This window comes from Notolabrus celidotus, chromosome 17, assembly GCF_009762535.1.
Source record: "Notolabrus celidotus isolate fNotCel1 chromosome 17, fNotCel1.pri, whole genome shotgun sequence".
NCBI classification, from domain to species: Eukaryota; Metazoa; Chordata; class Actinopteri; order Labriformes; family Labridae; genus Notolabrus; species Notolabrus celidotus.
In genome coordinates, this window is record NC_048288.1 from 20441458 (window position 1) to 20462049 (window position 20592).

The 20592-nt window shown below is 40.1% G+C and overlaps 2 protein-coding genes across 3 annotated transcripts in view; one reads left to right on the top strand and one right to left on the bottom strand.

Annotated features, from left to right (window-relative positions):
- Nucleotides 1-14209, top strand: part of LOC117829207 (sodium/hydrogen exchanger 9-like) — a 104781-nt gene extending 90572 nt beyond the window's left edge. For both annotated transcript variants that reach the window (XM_034706799.1, XM_034706800.1), the window contains exons 13-16: nucleotides 393-438; nucleotides 3020-3075; nucleotides 12897-13002; nucleotides 13080-14209. In XM_034706799.1, the coding sequence (XP_034562690.1) occupies nucleotides 393-438; nucleotides 3020-3075; nucleotides 12897-13002; nucleotides 13080-13259 (388 nt within the window). In that variant the 3' untranslated portion in view covers nucleotides 13260-14209. The remainder of the gene's footprint in view (nucleotides 1-392; nucleotides 439-3019; nucleotides 3076-12896; nucleotides 13003-13079) is intronic.
- Nucleotides 14210-16679: 2470 nt separating this feature from the next.
- On the bottom strand, nucleotides 16680-19710 carry chst2b (carbohydrate (N-acetylglucosamine-6-O) sulfotransferase 2b). Its single transcript, XM_034706801.1, has one exon. It carries the CDS (start codon nucleotides 19130-19132, stop codon nucleotides 17735-17737), a length of 1398 nt encoding a protein of 465 aa, XP_034562692.1. The 5' UTR covers nucleotides 19133-19710; the 3' UTR covers nucleotides 16680-17734.
- Nucleotides 19711-20592: the final 882 nt, after the last annotated feature.

A 20592-nucleotide genomic window follows, 5' to 3' on the forward strand; every position in this document is an offset into this window, starting at 1 on the left:
GCACGCAGGCAGCAAAAGTGAGGTCTGCACCTCGACAGGGTAACAATGGCAGCCATGCAGAATGTCAAACATAATTGCAACACTGTTTTTCATTTATCAAAGGTTTACCCGGCTGACATTTTCTTAGTTTGATGCTGAAGACGAGGCTGATTTTTGTTGAAACGGTTTAAAAGGTCATATTCAAACTGAGCCGAGTTCAACACTGTTTTTTTTTTACTCCTATGAAGAAGTCACATGTAGCGATAGACTGACTGGGTTAACAGGTAGAGCTTCACATGAAGTGGAGAATCAGACCCTGGAGATTTCTCCCTGTCTCTTTTTCTTCTCTCTCTTTCTGTCTGCCATTCATTGGGCTGAATCAGACTCTGACTGTACATTTTTTTTTATTCCAGAGCAAAGGATGATGCAGAGGAAAATCCAGAGGACCTTTCTTTTGAGGTAAATACACCCTTTTGGAGCTATGCAATAATTCAGGGTTGTCCAAACTTTTTTCAAAGAGGGCCACATATGATGTCGTCAGAATACCTCAGGGCCAGTGGTTCCTACTGAGACTTTGGAATCCTAAATTTTATATATTAAATATCTATTTAATAACAATTTTTTAAAAAAAATTCTCAATAAAACAGTAACTAGGAAGTCCTCAGTTCTCCACAAGCCATGTAAGCATTAGCAAACGTTATCTTATTCGAGAGGAAAATGTTTTTCATTAGGGTCGGGCAATGTGGGAAAAAATATTGTATCATTATTTTCCTATAGCAGGATCAAGAGTTGGATTTCATCACATTTCTTTTTCATGTTGTTTTTAAGACTTTTCTGACCAGCAGACAACATTTTAAGAACAAAATAATTATTTTCCTGAGTTCTGAACATTTTTTTATGCACCAATTGTTTCCCTTTTCTGCACAATTTCATAATTTTGGTCTTGTCTTGTGTCCTCTTTTGTGTCTTCTGAACTTTCAGTGTTCATCAAGAACATTTTCACATTTGAAAACCTGTCAACTTTAAGAGTTCTTGTGTTTCTTCTTTAGTGTCGTCTTACAGAATTCCCAGTGCTTTGGCTTTAGACAGGTAGTCCATATGAAGCTTTTTGAGACGTTTCTGGATTGACTTAAGTTTTGTTTGTGCGCTTGAAAGAAACTGCAAATGTACAGATGATTCAGAAGGTTATTCATTTCTGTGCTATAAATAACACAATTTAAGATGGAAGCTTGGGGCCATAAATAAATGGACATTGGGCCGTAACTGGCCCCCGGGCCGTACTTTGGACATGCCTGCAATAATCTATAATTCACTCCTCTGTTTTCAACCCTAGGCTTTGCCCCTTTTTGGAATTAAATTTAAGCTGCAGTAGCAAGATGTGCAGAATTGTGACAAGTAACTCAGAAAGCTTACTAAAATAACATCCAGAAGATCACGTCTGATTATGTAAAAAAAAAAATGCAGAAATGTCTGTTAAAAGTCTCGTTTTAGAAACATTTTTCCAAAAAGCAGGCATTTGTATCTCACATTTGTATGCCAGGCAGCAAAGCTCTACTGTCTTTACTTATTCAGTCTTACAACAAAAGACCCTCAAACCTTATGGGCCATGTTGGATAACATTGTATGCGCTTGGCTGCCTCCATTTAGCTGCACTATCATAGCTTTCATACAGGTATTACTCATCAATCCCATTTACAATCTTTTGCATAAGTGCCTCTCTATAATGATGTATTACAGACAGTCTGCTGCTGGTTTTGTGTGCTTTAAATGCTTAAAACTATCAGCATCATTGCAAACAGTATTTCTAATGATTCTTTTTGTAGTTTTATTGATTGAGTTTAGGGACTTGGTGGATTAATATTTCATGGAAAGTGGCTTCCGGAAAGCATTAAACTTTAAAATGAGGGGCTAATTTACAAAACATGGAGAGATAAATGGCAGATGTTGGAAGGAAAGAGCCACTAAAGCCTTAATACCGAATTAAATGATCTCTATGATATTATCTGCGATGATCTATAACTTGAAAAATAAACTACGCTGTTTTATTTGCTTTCTAGATGACTTGAGCAGCCTTTGTTATTCACTAAATGTGGAATAAGTTGCTCTTCTTTACAAAATAAGAATCAACATTATGTTTACATATCCTATTCTAAGCTGCTTTTTCTACTTGGTTGCCCCTCTAGAGAGAGAGTGAGAAAGCAGCTATCACACTCAAAGACAATGAAACTTCATTTGTTTAAGAGCTATTTTTAATCACCACAAAAGCGCCGGAGGGCAAAATTGCATCACATTCAGAGGGTGTGCATGTTTCATTGCTGGTTCAAGATATTAGTCAATTTTATGCTCATGCTGTACATTACAGGGATTTAAGGTATATCCTGCCATCCTCGCCCACAGACAAAGAACTCGCTTCCACACTTTAATCTCAATCCATGACATCAAAGCGAAGGAGAGGCTCGAAAGGAGGAAATGCACTTTTGCTTCCTGCTAAATGACAGTTTGCAGCACATCCTTGCATGCACATAGGCCCTCTGAGTGTGCCATTTCAGTGTGCAGGCACTTCCAGACACCCACACACACTATCTTCCCACCTAACCATTGCTGCTTCCTCCCAGCAGCGCTCTTTCTCCTCTCTTTCATCTTCTTATTTGACTTGACTCTTATCTGCATGCTGTGAATGGGACAAGGTTTTCGGCAGCTCCCTGGCATTATGGAGCCGAAGGGGTAGACAGGATGGGCAGCAGGGCCAGGAAGGGTTGGATGATCCCATTGGAGATGTGAGGCCAAGCTGCAAGACTCTTTCTTATGGAAATGAATAAATGTTAATTTGCCCAGAATGAGAGCTGTACCCGCACAGCTTTGGGTGTGTTCGTACTGATCTTTGGGGATGTTTATTGGACTCGAGGTCATTCGATATGGCCCTAATGACCAGTCAGAGGTGCAGATTTTCAACATTTCCATCAGGAAGCAAATACAGCCAGCTCACAGGGTCTTTTGTTTGTCCTTGGGTAATAGTGGTTCTCTCATGGTTCTCCCACAGGTTGCGACAGGGAGGCCAGACACAACACAGGGCCTGTGGCACCGCCTGGACTGCAAGTATCCTTTCAATGCTTTCTTCTCCAAAGCACCCCCACATCTGCTCACACTCACAATAGTTAATGCACCGTTCTGTGGAGTTGAGTAGTATTATAGGACGAGTGGAAGGAAAATAACAGAGTGGAGGATGGGGATGTGAAGAATGGCCCTTATGTGCTGTGATGGTCGAACAAACAAGAACCTCTTGATATAGTTCAGGGGAGTGGTTCTCTAGCACAAATAAACTAAGAGCTGAACCTCTGGGTATTGCTTTGAGTACCTGCTCTTACATTAGGAAGGGGGATATGAAAAAATAGGCCCATTATGTCAATAAATATGAGTGCGTGAGTGTATGTATGAAGGGGACATTTGTTTAACAAAAAACAAAAAGTTTTGAAGCATTTTTGTTGTGCTTAAACTCCTAACAAGTAGCTTCATGTAGACTCAAGCGGCAAACTCCGGTCTCAAACGATGAAGCCAATGCGGAAGTGATATAAACTGCAATACATCGAAAATCCGCTTGAGGCTGGCTGCAGAAACACCGGAAACCACATAGATATGAATGGGAAAAAGACGATCTTTGCAGCATTAATAAACATGTTTACAGCCTGGTTCAAAAAACGGCTTGGCCCTACAACGCTAATCTCTCTAATGGCACACACTGTACGGGGGGTGAATTTTTTTCTAACGTGACGGTTAAGAAGATATTAAGATTATGAGTTTTGCCCAAATAAGGACATGACTGACGTGACTCCCGGTCGGGAACACACAGCCATTGGCTAAGAGACTCACACTACGTCACACTATGCCTAGTTGAGTTCTGCATTACCAATATGGCTGCTGCCGTCGATTTGCTTCAAAACAGCTCTCAGGAACAGATGGGTGACGTCACGGATACTACGTCCATATTTTTTACAGTCTATGTGTAGACTTTACTTAGAAGGATATTTTTACATTTTCAACAGCTGTTTCCAAAACAACAAAAAGATTGTGGGGTGTTATTTTGTCGAAGGGAAACGTTCAATCCATTCTGATTGTTAGCACTCGACGAAACCAGAGTTGTTGCTTCCTTTATGTCAAGTTTGTATGCTAAGCTAAGCTGACATTCTAAGCTATCCATAGATTGTATAAAATATGGACGTATTATCCGTGACTTCACCCATCTGTTTCTGAAGAGCTGTTTTGAGGCTAATGGTCAGCGGCAGCCATATTGCTGCTGTGGAGCGATTGTGACATAAAGAGGCGGAGTTTGAGCCTCCTAGCCAACTGCAGTGTTCCCACCTGTCAGTCAAGTCAGCTGTGCCTCTCATTGGAAGACACGTGATCTCATTATCTTAGAAATTGCGTTAGAATTTTTTTTTACCCCCGTACAGTGTGTGACGATCGAGAAATGAGCTATCCAGACTACACTGGTCTTTTGTACCAGGTTGTAAACATGTTTATTTCTGCTGTTAAGATCAGCTTTTTTGAATTGGTGTGTATGTGGTTTCTGGTACTTCCCGAGCCAGCCTCAAGCAGATCCTCGATGAACTGCAGTTTTTAGCACTTCCGCGTTGGACTCATATTTTTAGACCGGAGGTTGCTGCTTGAAGCTAACATGCAGCCTTTTGTAGCCATTATCAATAAAATATTTGTACATTTTTAAACATGGTTCCAAAAAAAACAAAAAATGCTGAATTATTTTTTATGGAAAAAAACTATTGATGCTAAGCTAAAGCAAACTAGTGCTTCTATCTTGGTATACTTATATTTTAGCTTGTTAGCATTGGACAGAAACAGAATAGCTGATTCCTTTGTTACTATTGTTTATGCTAATTTAAGTTAACCAGCTAGGCTAAATAAAAACCTGTAGCCTTAAATTAAAGGGGTTGCCTTTTTTTGCCAAAGTAAATCCTACATTAATTCGTTAGCTGAACACAGAACCATCATTGCTGTCTCCCTTCATGCTGATACTTTGAAAAGGTCAAATAACAACAAAAAGACTGTAGCAATATTTTAACAGCTTGAGAAGAGCTACTTTTCCTATTTAAATAGAACCACCACACCTTTTGTTAGCATTGGACAGAGCCAGAATCTCTGTACCTCTAATAACCAGTCTTCATGCTAAGCTAGGCTGGTTATCAAGGCTTACAAATATATCTCTGTAGCCTTTAATTAAAGGGAAGAACAAGAGAGGCTCTTACTCCATTTACCTGTCTTATATTCTAAGCTAAGCTAACATGCAGCTTTCTGTAGCCTTGTGTTTACTGTACAGGCTTGAACGTATTCACAATCTGTTCATGTAACTCTCTGAAAGAAGAGTAGATAAGTGTATTTCACTAAATGTAAAAAGCTTTTCATAATGTATTTGCCGTTGACTGCAGGGTGAACTGGATTCCTGTAATCAGAAAATGGAGTTAAATCATCCGGCAGTTAAAATACGGTCCTGTCCTCTGCAGCAGAATTTCATGAGGACTGCATTAAGTTTACGCTAATCGAATTTTACCACTTAATGGCCTCATGACCTGGTCTGGTGCTCGGTGGGGAGCACATCATTTTACTTTATGGACTCTGTCTCTGCTGCAAAACAATGCGATGCAGGTCTACCCAGTGCATTCATTTAGCGTTTTCATTTAATGCATGAGTGCATTAATATTAATATTAAGGCTTTTTTCCGCTTTCATAGACAAGGACATCTAGGGGATATATGACTGGGCAGTGTTGATAAACGATTAACTCACGGGCTAAAGGTAGATTAGGCAGAATGTAAAAAAGTGATAATCTTATGGTTTATTTTCACAGTCAATCACAACAGTCCTGTCATATCCAGAGAATGATGCATCATACTTTGCCTGCTGAATCATATTAAGGCTGGCCAATTCTCTTACATAACACCATTATGACTATCTGATAAGGTAGAGCAGAGATCATGAGATAAAGGCGTCTCTATTTACTTTAAAGAATATTTCACCCCCTTGCATTTTGTAGGGTTCTAAGACAAATAGAGCACATACATTATGCATTAAAAGGACTGTCAAACCTTAATGGATTTAATTAGTATAGACATAATGAATGGGAAAAACAGTAATTAGTTTATGGAGAAAACTTTGGCAGAGATTAAAGCTTTAGGTTTCATGTGATCTTGAACTTAATTGAATTGACCTGGGAGAATCTGTAAACACACATCTACAAGTACTTCTCAGATATTTAAATGGATACTTTCAGATACAAATGGCTCACACTCTGAATTATAATCTCAAGAAGTGCCTCAGCGTTGTTCCTTTGTGTCCTCACAAGTCGTCATGTCCCTGCTGCTGAAAAGCCTCCTCACAACATGATGATACTGCCACCTCCGTTTCTCACAGCCTGGTGTTAGATGAGGGATGAAATCTAACAAGTTTCTAACAAAGATTGCACTTCACATTACAGCGGAATACAGTTCATCTCATTTTCTGAAATCAGTGCAGCTTTTTCGCTTTGCGTTTTCCCATTGCTTTATATGTTCCTTTTACTTTAATAGGTTACATCATGGATAGTTGGTGGGAATGCTTCTTAGCAAACCCATTTCTGTTTAGGCTGTTGAAACCTCAGTAGACAGAAAATGTGAACATGGTTGAATATGTTGTGAAATAGCTGTAAGGCTCAGATCTTGATGTCACTTAACTTCCCTCATAATACCTTTTTTTTTAATATGACAGGGTTAGCCTTGCAGCCTCTGGAAACATTGATTTAAACACTAATTTTCTCAAAACCAACTGCTAGTTATCAAAATTAGAATCATTTTAAAGCTCCTGTGAGGAGATTTTATTTGGTTATGACAGGCTGAAAACAAGGGGAGCAACATTTATTTTTTCTATATAGTTATTTTTAGTTTTTGAAACTGCTGCCACTGGGTAGTTGTTAGACAAAGTGATAAGCTGTACAATGCCTAAACCATTTTTTTCATCCCATAAAAGAAAGCAGGATGATGTTTTTCTGATGAGCACTATTTGACACAGGACCAAACAAGCAGAAAGAAAACAAGTAATTCTTTGTCCACAGAGTTCGCCAAAATCAACACAACCCACAGGCCCCACCATAGACATAATTAAGAGTAGACGCCTTATCGACCGCTACTACCTATTGGCGCAGACGAGCCGTGGGGCCGCCATCTTGGTCCGGTCACCAGCTCCACTCGGTGTAATCTGTTTGGCGGGCGCAATTAAGTGTCAGCGCATTTAATCAATCATAACTTGCTGAATACTAAACTGATTTTCATGCAGGTTTTTTTTCTGCAAACGTCATGCATGTAGGTATGATACAGGACACATGGTTCGGCGTATTTTAATATTCATAGTGGGCTTAACAGTAATAGAATATTCTGATATGTGATGTATGATAGGTATTTTGCCACACAGTGCTCTGGCACCTTGAAGTCTCTGCTGCTTCAGTTTACGTTTACAGGATCATGGGTAGGATGACCGGACCAAACGGCGGCCGTATTTCTTGCGCCCCAGCAGCCAATGCGGCGTCTACTCTTGATATGTCTATGGGCCCCACAGCAGCTTTAATGAAACGCTTACTCTTTGCAAAATTAAACAACATTTAAAAAACAGGCACAAGTTTTCTTAAATATTTGATACAATTGAAAGATAAATGCAATCTGATGACTGTTAAAAGTTAACGTGACATAGGATTCAACAATTTCTCATAACCCACACCGAACAGCTGTCTAGAAGTGCGTGACAAATTGTAAATAAGCCATTTTTGATGTAAGATGACTTTAGCATCAGTACTCAGTAAGAAGGAGACTGTCTGACCTTTGGGAAATAGGCTAATTAGTTTTGCCAAGAGTAAGATGAGAAGATTGACACCACTCTTGTGTCTGTTTCATAGATACTGCCTAAAGCTATAGCTGTCAGCCAGTCATCTTAGCTTAGCATTGCAGCTGGAAATGAGGAGAAAACATCCAACCTATTACATTATTTTTGTTTGATCAGGGTCAGGTTAACTTCCTGGTCTCTACTAAGACAGCCCGAGAGTTGATACAAAGCAATCACCCCCCCATACTCTACATACACGCACAACACACATGGCAAGCACAACATGACACACTGCAAACATTTCTAGTATACTTTTATTTCTTGCAGCACTACATTGTAATCTGTGTAACTATAGTAACTACATAGATTATTACCATTCCCTTTGGCTGTAGTTAAAAGTCTTCATATTGGGTTGAGATAATGTGTGTATCTACATGGAAATGTGTGAAGTAGAGAGAGTGGGGGATGAGAGAAGCCTTGAGCAAGATGAAAGGCCCAGCCTATGTTTCCCACTGATGGGAAAAAAAAAAAACGCATTATAGAGACGCTTTGATGTGGACCAGGTGAGAGAAGCCCCAGCCTGGACTCTGCCGCCAGGTAATTGAGCTTCATGTTGGTTGCTGGTGTCTCATCCTGCAGGCGTACTGCTGCTGCCCTAACTGTTTCCCTGTCAGCCTGGCTTTAAGGCTCATTAGGACAAACGTTGAACTCCCAACCAGTGGTTTGACCAACATCAAAGCTTTGCTTGCTGTAGTAGTTAGCACTCTATGGTTTCAAGGCGGGCAACCCATGTTTTTGTTTTGACTCTGTTATTTCAAAGGCCACCTATGTTTAAAACAATCAGGGGGTTGGATCATACTCTGGTGGTCTCTGCACAAGCCTGTGGTGCCACTTGGGAGGTAAATCTCTCAGTGATATCTATGGGTTTGTTTTTAGAAAGGCATACTTAACACACAAAAATAACACATGGGGGTGGCCTCAGCTGTAAATTTAACATTGTGTATTGTGTATGAGACATTTAGTAGGTGTTATAATTAAGCCGTGTGGTCCCTCCTAGGGTAATGATGGATTTGACGATGGATGCGTCAACACACATGCAGCAATTTATTGTCCAGCATTGTGAGTGTCAAGCAAGCGGCAACCTCTGGTCTATAAATATGAGTCCAATGCAGAAGTGCTAAAAACTGCAGTGCATCAAGGATCCACTTAAAGCCCGCCTCTATATGTCACAATCGCTCGACAGCAGCAATATCGCTCCCGACGACGATTGGCCAGCTCTTCAGAAACAGATGGGTGACGTCACGGACACCTCCTCCATATTTTATACAGTCTATGGTGTCAAGGTCAATTTTACCACACATGCTGTGGTAATTTAATTTCTTAAATGCACAATTTAGATTAGCTAATAATTTGTTTTACATACAATCTAAAGAAACAATTAAAAACACATTACATTAAAAATCAGTTCCCCAATTTCCCTTTGATATATTCAGGACTATAAGTTTCAAGTAGCCTCCAACTATTACATTTTGGGGGGATATTGCTCAATGGCTCTCATGCTAACAGCTAATCAATTAAATCTCTCCCTTGTGACCATTATATATGAAGCTAACGCTAGCAAGCTATTACCTTAGTTCAAATAAGTATATCTTAGCCTAACTTAGCTTGAAGACTGGGAGCTTTCTTATCAAAAGTTGGTCAAGATTAAAAGGACTCTCCTATTTGACCATTAATTAAAGGGTTACAGCCAGCTAGGCAATACCTCACCTTGATACGTCTAGCATAGCCTAGCTTAACTTATAAACTGAAAGCTTTCTTGTCAAGACCAAATCAAATAGACTGATAGGACTCTCCTGTCTGACCAAATACAGAGCTACAGCTAGCAGAGTACAACTCTAAATTACCTTAGCCTAAATACGTTTGGCTTAGCTTGGCTAAAACACAGAAGGCTCTCTTCTCAATAGCTCATTAAGTAGATTGACAGGACTCTCCTATCTGACCATAGAATACAAAGATACAGCTAGCTGGCAGTAAACTAAGTTCAGACCTAGTTAGTTAGCTATCTAAGCTTAGCCAGTTTAGCTCAGCTCAATGACGAAAGAGGAAAAGCAAGCCTCCCTGTCCAAATGTAACAACTACTGTATCTTACAACCAGTCCTATTTAACCCTCCTGTTATGTTGCAAGTAAAGTTGACCAATTTTAAACTTCAAAAATAAAAATAAAAATAGTTAAAAGTATTATTTTGCTATGACACTTCTTCTGCTTGGCTTAATTAGCGTAAACATCATAGAATGAAAAGGGCTCTTTTCACACATTTGCAATATGTACATCTGCACTACATAAGAAACAAAAAACAAAATTTTAAATAAAATAAAATAAACAAAAATCTGTGTCATGTAAAACTATTGTATTTATATTTAGGGCTTTTCAATGTACATTACAAAAAGTTTTAACATGAATTTTCACAAAAAAACGAATTAAAGAGCACCATTGCACTAAATATTGATTTAAATGGTCAGTAATGGAGTTAATAATGAGATTTTTTTTAAATGTGTTTTGGGATTTTTTAGGGTTCGGACCCTTATGGATCATTAAATATGCCTTGGGTCAAGCTGACCCTGGAACATTATTGCTGTCCCTAAGAAATAAACATAACATGAGGATTGAATGTTGCTGACATGTATCATGATACAAAAAGGAGTAAAACACTGAGTTGTTGTGATGGAAGCGTAATATGTCCTGTATGAATGCAGCAACATTATGAGTCGACTGGCCTTGCTCATTATCGAGCTGATAAAACCGGTTGCTTGTGTTCAATACATCACAGACAGATATGAGTCAGGTCTGTGTTAATCTTTATTAAGTTTGTATATTTTGTCTCTTACTTGTTTCTCTAAATACAGTTTATAGTAGGATAAACTGTTGTACTAAAGTGAAGGACAATCCTCTCAGTATGAAGTAAAATAAGTGTACTCACTTATTGTCCTCTACTGATGAGGGGTCAGAAAAAGGTGATGTGTGGGACATGTAGGAAGGCAATAAGCTTGCAGCGAAGATAGCTGAAGCAGCAGTTGAGTTCCTACCCCCACACAGCTACAGCACTCAGCACCTTTTCCCACATACACACACAAACACACACACACGTACACAAACAACCTGACACCATTGTAGAGCTGAAAACTGCTCTAGCCTTTTTAATTACCGTCGCTGTCTAGCATTATGCCAGAGTTGAAGAGAAAGACGCCGTGCTGAAAAGAGTACAACTCACTCTTGCAGGTCCTTCTTCGTTTTTACCTCCTCTTCTGTTGCCCTCTTTTTCTCTCCCTCACTTTAGACATTTATAAATAAATCCTGTTAGCTGGCAGAATAGTGCCCATAATTCCCACCTCTTGCATTTTGCTGATAACAGCACCAGAATGTAAGACTTGGCACTGAGTACAACATTAGATCAGTTTCCTCTCCACTTTGTTATTTTTTGTGCTCATGCCAGAAGATTGTGTACTTGTCTGCTTCCTCTGCGTTGCACATTATTCATTATAGGCTCTGGGGTACAAAGGTTGCTTCATGCAGAAATTATAGTACTGGTGAAATATTGTTTTCACATTCTCTAAAGGGGATAAAAGTATCAACACATGCTCATGGGCAATTATTAATCAAAACAATACTGTACAACTAACTGTATTGTATTATTGCTCTGAAATGATGAAGAATTCTACACCAAAGCTCTTTGCGTTGAAACTTCAGGATCTGATCAGCTCATTCCAGCTCTCTCTGCTTCCTCTATAAGGCATAATGTATTTCAGGTTCCTTAAAGAAGCTTCTGATCAAATAAAAAAGGACTGTTCTTGCTCAAGCTCCAGAGAGAAACATGAGACAGGAGATTTCAACTATATTTAGGTGGTTTTTTGATATTCAAATCTACAAACATATCTTTTTATGGATCTCAAAACTTCTGACGACATTCTAAAAAAGTATGACATATCCTACTTCTGCATAGCTTTTCTGCTCCTGTAGTGTTTTCCCTCCCAGACACATGTTTGTTGTTAAATAGGCTTTTTTCTTTACTTCTTAACCACCCAGCAGACAAATGCTTTTACCTTTTCATTAAATGCTAACAGCTTTTCAATCTGTATCAAAAATAGCACTGACACCTAAAGCTTGAATTACTCATTTTTAAAGTTATATTTTTTGGGGGACTTTTTGCCTTTATTTGATAGGACAGCTTGAAGAGAGATAGGAAATATGGGGAGTAGAGAGTGGGGGAAGACATGCAGGACAAGGTCAACCGGTCGGGAAACAAACCGGCGACCCCTTTGTATGTGGGGCACTTAGACTGCTAGGCCACCAGCGCCCCGATTAGTCATTTTTAACAGTATGTTAAAAAAAACCCACAGTCGCACAGTGATAGCAGACAATGGCCTCATAATGGGAGCATTGTTCTGCATAGTTCATCATTTTAACTTTACATCATTCTGATTGAGTGAAGTGATGTCAGTGAAATATAAATTCTGCTGTGTCATTGTTCAGGCTTTTTCTAAAATGTGCTCTGAGTGACGTGCTGACTGATTGAGGGATCTCTTACCTCTTATTATTATTATATATCCGTGCAGTATGTTCAAGAGAAAAAGCATGAAGATGGATTGTGTTTTCCACACAATTTCCAAGACCAGAATGAATCACTTTGACCACTTCTTTCTGTCATAGTCACTACATTCTGATTAGCTGTCCTGCATCCTTAGCTGAATCAATAAACGCTCCCTACATTCCTTCAGTCCCACTCATGATAATCACTCCCTGCTGAGCATTTCAAGCCAGAGTTTAACACCTCCATACTTTAAACTTTTATGAGTCCTTACAAATACATCCTTAAACTACTGCAGTTACTTATTTACACATTATCACAAAATGAGCCCCCAGTGGGATGTGTTTTGGCTCTGCTAAAGTCTTTACAGTTATGACTTGGTAGCCTCAGGCCAAATTTGTAAAAAACAAACCCTTCTTTGCTCTCCTCTTCTCAGCTGCTGACACACCTTTGTCACCATGCCTTAACAAGGTCACAGATATCTAAAGCCTCTGCTGACACATCATGGTCCTCCTTTGACTGACTCACTACCCCGGTGCTGCGTGGTATTTGGCAGATTCTTCAGCAGCATGAACATCGAGGAGGTAAGACTTCCCATGTGGTGCTAAATAATGAAATATCTTCAGAGAAAACAAAGAAATAATCATTTAGGATTTTCCAGGAAGGGGAGCAGCTGTGTGAGGCTGAAGCAGACGACTCCACCTGTGATTTGGAGAAATCAGAGCACCAGCTGGCATCAATAGGTGGCGACTCCGCATCCGAGTACCATGAAGACCTGCTGGAAGGAGACCTGGGCCTGGGCACTGCTGCAGCTGCGGCGGCGCCCTCCAGGGAGGGCTGAGGCTTCAGGACTCACTTTTAACCCCTGTTTATCACCCTGTGCTGCCTCAAGGCTAAGACCCTGCCTCCCACAGTGAATAAGGTTCACTGGCAGAGGCATCTGAGAGGAGCTGACCGGGAGTCAGAGTTACAAAAGCTTCGCGGAAAGGTCACACACCCCCCTTGTGCTGACATGCATGCAAAGACACACTCACAGAGGGAGAAAAAAAAGCTGTTACAAAAGGCCATTGCTCTTTCTCTTACTCTGCTCATGATAATTCTTGGCTTGTTTTGCTTAAGAGTCGAGGAATTTAATAGCTGAAATACAAATGTGCTTAAAGTCCTCCAAACTGAAAGCACAAACTGACCTTTGTTGCTCTTTTTACACAGAAAACAACAGTTTGAAGCTCAATGTCTTGTGAAAATGAAAGACTCTAAGTCGAAGATTTGTCCCCAGTGAAATTGCGTTGTTCTAGTTGGTTCCAAAATGTTGTAGTTTCAAGTTTTAGCTGGATTTACCCAGGAACATTCACTGTGATTGAAAGCTTTACAGTTCTCCCTAATCAGCTGAAATGGTATTTTTATGCCCACTGTGCTTTGCTCGTCCCCAACTCCTTATTAAACTTTTATAGCAGTGTTTTCCTACCGCAATCCTTTTAACTCACTCAAAATGTATTCTACTGAATTTATTACCCCTTCATCTCCCTCCACGTCTTGCTTATCATCCTGTAGAGGGTTTGAAAACTCCCTAATGCCTGGGTATATTAACAGCATTAGGAAAACGGACAATCAGCATGTGAGGCTCTTCTATGGATTGCACTGTGCTGCTCTCGGAGTGCCTCCTTATAAATCTCAAGGCCCTGTTTTTCCCTTGTGAGATGCTTGCTGTACAATCCCAGTCTGTGAAGGTTAGGCTCTGAGAACATGCAGACTGTTTTTCTTACATTAATAAAGCCATTGTCCTTGAAGTGAGGCCTTGAAGTGAGGCATTTTCTGTTGTGAATGCATGGGTGCATCTTTGGAATGCTCCTCTCTTGCATGCGCTCAATTGATGCTGCAGAAGAATACGATGTATTCTCTTTTTCGTTTGTGCTGTTTGAATTTAGTCTTTCCCTCAGAAAAAAAAGACAACGCTAGAAGCAGCCTTTAAGTACGAGTATTCAGATCAAGATGCTCAACCTTTAGTTCTGTCCTTAAAGGTAGGGGACCCGGCGCAAAATGAAACCACAGGGTAACATGTCTTTGATCTATTTACAATCCCACTAGTGCAAGTGCTATTACTATCCACTGTACAACATATTACATCAATGGACCACATTTGGTCAGTGGTGCTTAAAGTACCAAAGAAATTATAATTTGACATTTAAAAGCTTGCAGCACATTCACCTCACATAGCACTTCCTTCTGATTTACCAAAATATTTCATACATCTATCACCAGCTACTGTTTCTGAGAGAAACTGCTCTCTACAAAGTCATCTAACTTGACTGTATGCGCTTGGTTGGACAACACGCTGCCTTGTGAGCTTTACTCAGGTCATTTGAGGACACTGGGAGCATCACAAGCCCAATTAATAAGAGCTAAAGTGAACTTCAAGGCTCAGCAAATTACATTTGACTCCAGACTGGGTGAGAGGAGAATCTGTTTTATGTTGTTTGCTACTCAAGTGCCTTTAACTGTTATCATTTTTACCTTCTATTCAAGACGTTCAATATTTGTGTGATTGCCTTTTATTGCTGTTTCTCAGGTGACTGTATGTCTTACTTTTACCGATTAATGACAAGAGTTTTTGGAGAATCACAGATCTAGTTTTTTGACCGCTTGAACATCTGTTCTTGTTTTGTGAATGAGGTTACTCATATTTCACTGATTTAAACCATCAAGGACACATCCATGCAGCAGCAACAGAAGGGTAGGTGAGTACCAGGAATAAGACATTGATGTAAACAATTCATTTTTTGTTACAGTAAGAAAAAAACTGCTATGCACTTGATTTTATTAGTAAGACAGTCTTACTCAAAAAAGCTAGCTGGGCTTTGACGACACACTCAAACAGTTTTGGCGACAGACTCTGACTTTGTTTACAGCCAAAACTCCACAGGGACCTGTAAGTGGAGTGGAAAGTAGCAACAAATGTATAGCATTATTTCAGAGCAGTGGTTCTCAAGAAGTGGGGAGGTGCACTGGTGTAGAATGCACTGAAGCAAGTAAAGCCTTATTTATAAGAAAAGGTCAAAGTTATTAAATACACTTAAAATTAACTAAGATTTACCACACAGTTCTTATCACGATACTAATTACTCATGCCTAACAGATATGGAGGTTTCTGTGATCATAAAAACTCACTGATTACAGATATGGCTTCAAATAGAGTGAATTTTGGAGTCTGAATTAAACTCTTTCAATGAGCGTTTTGTACCAATATGACCTTGCAAAGCTGTCTTCTCAAACTAATAACTGTGTCAAAGAGAATTCATCATACGGACACATTGTCACACAATTCTAGTGCACATCCCAGTCTGCTCAGTTGTGTTTAACTACCCATACTGCAAACAGTGCTGGAGAGTATTACCACCAGTTTTTACACCCCAACGGATGTGGGATTTATGGGCCTAATCAGGTTAACTATTCAGAAGGTAGAAACTTACTGGTGACAGGTATGGCTGCTAGTAAAGACAGAATTCTACTATTATTATGAGGATTGTGTGCCAGTATTAGCATGCTGTCTTCTTTATCTAATATATACAATTTTTATATTTTACATCATGACGCATTGGCAACCAATTCTTATGCACACCATCCTCTGCTCAGTTGTGTCACTCTGCTTTTACGTGTTACAGACAGTGCTGATAGTATTACCACTCATACCAATAATAATAGAGCAACAGATATGTGATATTTTAGGTCTGATACAGTAAACTATAAGAAGAAATAATTAGCTAATTAAACCATTATACTCATTTTTTTGTGGATTGTGCAACAATATAACCAAGCAAAAGTTCTCATAGTTCTGTATTATCTCCCTGATAATTTTGTTGAATAATATTTAACATTGTAACACAACCAATTCTAGTGCACACCATCCTGTATTCAGTTGTGTCTATCTGTTACACATGCTTGAGACAGTGCTGAGAGTATTGCCAATAACACCGATAATTAGAGAGCGACAGATATGTGATTTTCGAGTCGAAAGTTATTTAAAGGAATAATCCACTGATTACAGATAAAACTGGGAATTTTGTCAGAGTCAGAATTCAACTCTTTTGGCATTGATTGTGCACCTTCTTAAATTGACAACATTGTTAAAGAATATTTCACATTATCAACCAATTCTAAAGCACAGCACTGTCTGCTCAGTTGTGTCTTTCTGCTGCATGTGCTGCAGACATTGTTAAGAGTATTGTATATACTGAGCTTGAAAAATGAATCATTATACATTAGATTATCTGTTAAAGAATATTTATATCAGAAAAACATACCCTGAGACCAACATGTAAGTGATAGCCCAAATCAGCTTGATAATATCTGCTCTGGTAATTCAATCCCCTGGCTTTTACCATGTTTAACTTGAATTCTTCAGGGACCTTTGTCTCATACTCCAGACTTTAAAAACTCAGCCTTGTGTTTCTGTTATGGATTACATGCAAAGCAGTGCGGGTCGATCAACACAGATGCATAAGCCTTTTTGTTTTTGTTAACTGTGAACTTTACTCAATGCAATATTCCCAGACCATGTGTTTTTATAAGAGCAAGCAATTGTAAACATTGGAAATGGTAGAACAGACTGCTTACACTGACACTGAGAGAAGACTTTCCAGCTCCAGGGCCATGACATTGTCCACAGTGCATGAAATCATCCTACGAGGATTTGGTGACAAAAATTAAAACATCAGTTTGTATTTTTTAAATCTAGAAAAAGCACTACTGCTGCTCTGATGTAGCCTACTCACACCTCTACTTATGGCACATCATCAAATGATTGTCTCTGACTTCAACCAGATCTTACAAATAACATTAGCAATGAGCATATTATTATTTTTTAAATCAGATGTTCTTTGTTTTTTTGTTTTTCTGTCATTCACTATTTTCACTTGTACAGACAGTATGGAGACTGAAAAAAATAACAGATTTTTTGTAAGGTTTTTAACATTCAAAAATAACCCCAAAACATCCACTTTGTAGTGTCATCATAACAAGATACATGGATTATACAGTTGTTCTTTTTTTTTTTTCAAGGTTGCAGCTTCGCTTTTTTAGTCGTCGTCGTCGTCGTCGTCTGTAGGCCTTTGCATTGTCAAACACATCCAATATTCCAGTATAAAAGGGGTGGTCCTTTCAAATATCACTGCAATCAATTGAGGGAAACATGATACATTCCAAATGTGGCCAGCCGAGCTCCTCCAACACTGACTCAAAGTAAAGCTTTAATTCCACAATAAGAGGAAACGGCACTCGATGCAAAACGAACATTAAATTAAAAGGTCTTTGGTGATGACTTCACAGTTTGGAGTGTGTCAGTAGTGATTTGCCCAAGTCCTTGGCCTCCCCGGCTGTTCTGACTCTTTCGTACCCTAAAACAGACATGGCATGGTGACAGTAGTCCTCCACTTGCTTTATCTGCTGGATGCTGAGCACTGTTCTCCATGCACTAGCAGCCTGTGTGGCGTTCCTAGAGGAGACTATGAATGGCTTAGAGGAGGAGCTGGAGCCGCTGGTCATGTTCAGCGCGAACGACTCAATGTCGTGGTTGGTCGTGAGGTTGGAGAAGCGGTAGATGTTCCGTAAGGTCTTGACCGGGTTTTCCACCAGGTCTTCGTACCGAACGGCCATGTACTTCCCCTTCAGCCAGGCCGGTGGGTTTAAGGCAGTCCTCAAAGTCCTGGAAGTGCGGTCACAGATCACCTCCATGGCTCCTATGGAGTGATAATCCGAGCCGTCTTTCTTGTTGGCTTTGTGACCCGGATCTACGAAAGGTATCCGGCGAAGTTTTGGGTCCCTACTGCGGACAACCTGTAAATTCTCCCTTATTAAACCATGCCTGGATTTGATCCTTGAGTTGGCCACCGCCCGCGGGTCTCTGACCAGGTGTATCACCTTCAAATCCAAAGATGGATCCTCCATAAGAGGGGCCAACACATTAACGTCCAAAATGCGTACACCTTTAATGACTATAGTGTTATATTTGAGGCACTCCTCCTCCAACAGTCTAAGGCTTTGAGGGGGGCACTTTTTACACACCTTATCATCCACCATCCCCACCACCTCTTTCCTGTAGGCAGAACACAGGGGGTAGGAGCACACCACTTTATTGAGGGTGGCCCCAAACAGTCCCAAGGAGGTAAAATTCTTGCCCCCAGGGCTGTTGTAAAGTTGGAAAACAGACAGATCACAGCGGTATAAGGAGCTAAGCATGTCCCTGGCAGCTCCTTGTAATGACACCGCATCACCAGGGTACAGTTTCTGCCAGATGTGCCACATGGGCTCATACAAGAAGAACACTTCAGGATTTTGGTTAAAAAGCTCCCCGAAGAAGGATGACCCTGACCTCCAGGTAGTCAGAACATAGATAAGCTGTCTCTTTTTGGCCAGGGAGGGCCTGTACAGGAAGCGAATGTCAGATCTGCTCTGATAAGTAGTGCTCCTCATCTGGTGATTGCACTGCTGTGGCTCTTTCGTCCATTTATAATTAGCTAAGTTGAGCATAGTGAGCACCAGCAGCAAGAAATAGGCCATAAATAACACAATCCTCTTCCTTCTAAGGACTTTCATCACGATCCCCGGCTGTGCTATTATCTTGGTATGATTCCTGTAGGTTTTAAGCTTCCTCCCAAAGCCAGCATCCTTCTCCCAAGGCGCTGTCAACTTCAGTGGTTGATGATATTGTTTGCCTCTCATCTGTGCCCGAGGAAAGTGGCTCTCACCACTTGAGCAAGCTCCTTACATTGACTGAGAGTACAATGTATACAACCTATACTGGGTATTGGTGCCCAGTTGAATCAGCTTATTAGGTAATATATTCACCACCAATTGGAAATCCACAGCACGATATTTCGTTTTCACTGCACTGCGCACTGTTCTTCATGGGAACGACGGATGCGAGGAGCGTTTATGTTGCCAACATCGAGCGTTGCAGTGATTCTGTGTGGCCCGTGTTCAAAACAAAAAGCAAGAAGCCTTCATCATTGTAACAGCCGCCCTGTTTGTCCATGATCAGCGGAGGCATCCCTGCGCAGTTATCATCCGATGCATCCTTGGAAATGCAGCCTGCAAAGACTCAGGCACCGCAGACAATAAAACTCGTCACGAATTGACGCGCCGGGGCAGCCGCTCAAATAAATCCCGCATCTGACATAACGGAGCAGTAAATAACCCGGTATCCACACTAACACACTGAAAGATTTCCCCTCCCGTTCTTCCTGCTCCTCTGTTCGTCCAACTAAAACAAACTGGACCGATTCAATCACAATACACGGAGCAAGTCCCGCCCACCGAGACCCAGCATTGGCCCGCGTTGTAGCGTAGCGCGTCAGATGGAGCCGCCATTGGTCACAGTGCATGTCCGTCTCCTTGGGAGGCTCGATTCTGTGGCTCCCACAGATCACAGAAATGGAAGACTATGAGAAATGATGCTGTTGTTATGTTTCAGAGAAAGTCTGCATCCCCGTAACTATGCTCCACCCTTCTTTTTTAAAACATACAGCTGCGTATTTTCCCAGGTGCAGGCCTTTTTATGGGATAGGGTCCCTCTGTTCACGTTGTCTTTGTCTCAAACTATTTCTCTTGAGACAAAGAATAAAATAAAACATTTTCTGTATTTTTTTTTTTTTTTTAAAACAGAGTTTTATTGTTTTTGTTTTTCCACAAACAGGGGAGAATTAAATCAGATCATACATCTTGTCTTCAAACAACATTACATATTTAAAGTAAGACATTGCGAGTGGATTACATACAGACATTTACATTAGAAAGAGAAGAGAAAGAATAAATAAATAAAATAAAATACATAAATAAAACCAAATAACATACTGCCACCATATCATACCGTACATTCCAAATAAGGAAAACCCAGTTGCCAGACCACTCCCCCCACAGGTTTATATCATGCATATTGCCATAGTAATATGATTTCAATACCTGATTAAAAATAATAATAATAATAAAAAGGCAAAGCCAGCTAAGCTACACCGACATTAGAGACTCAATAAAAAATTTTTTTAAAAAAGCAGGATGCTTATTGATTAGCTTTCTGCAGGTTTGGCCACTTTAGGTCGTTTTGTCCCCTCATCAGAAGTTGAGTCAGCTCTTTAGGTAAATAACTGAATACAAGAGACCACGTGTCAATGAAGTGCCTCTCA

Excerpts from the sequence above, each read along its gene's own strand:
- chst2b (XM_034706801.1), bottom strand. The coding sequence starts at position 19,132 with ATGAGAGGCAAACAATATCATCAACCACTGAAGTTGACAGCGCCTTGG.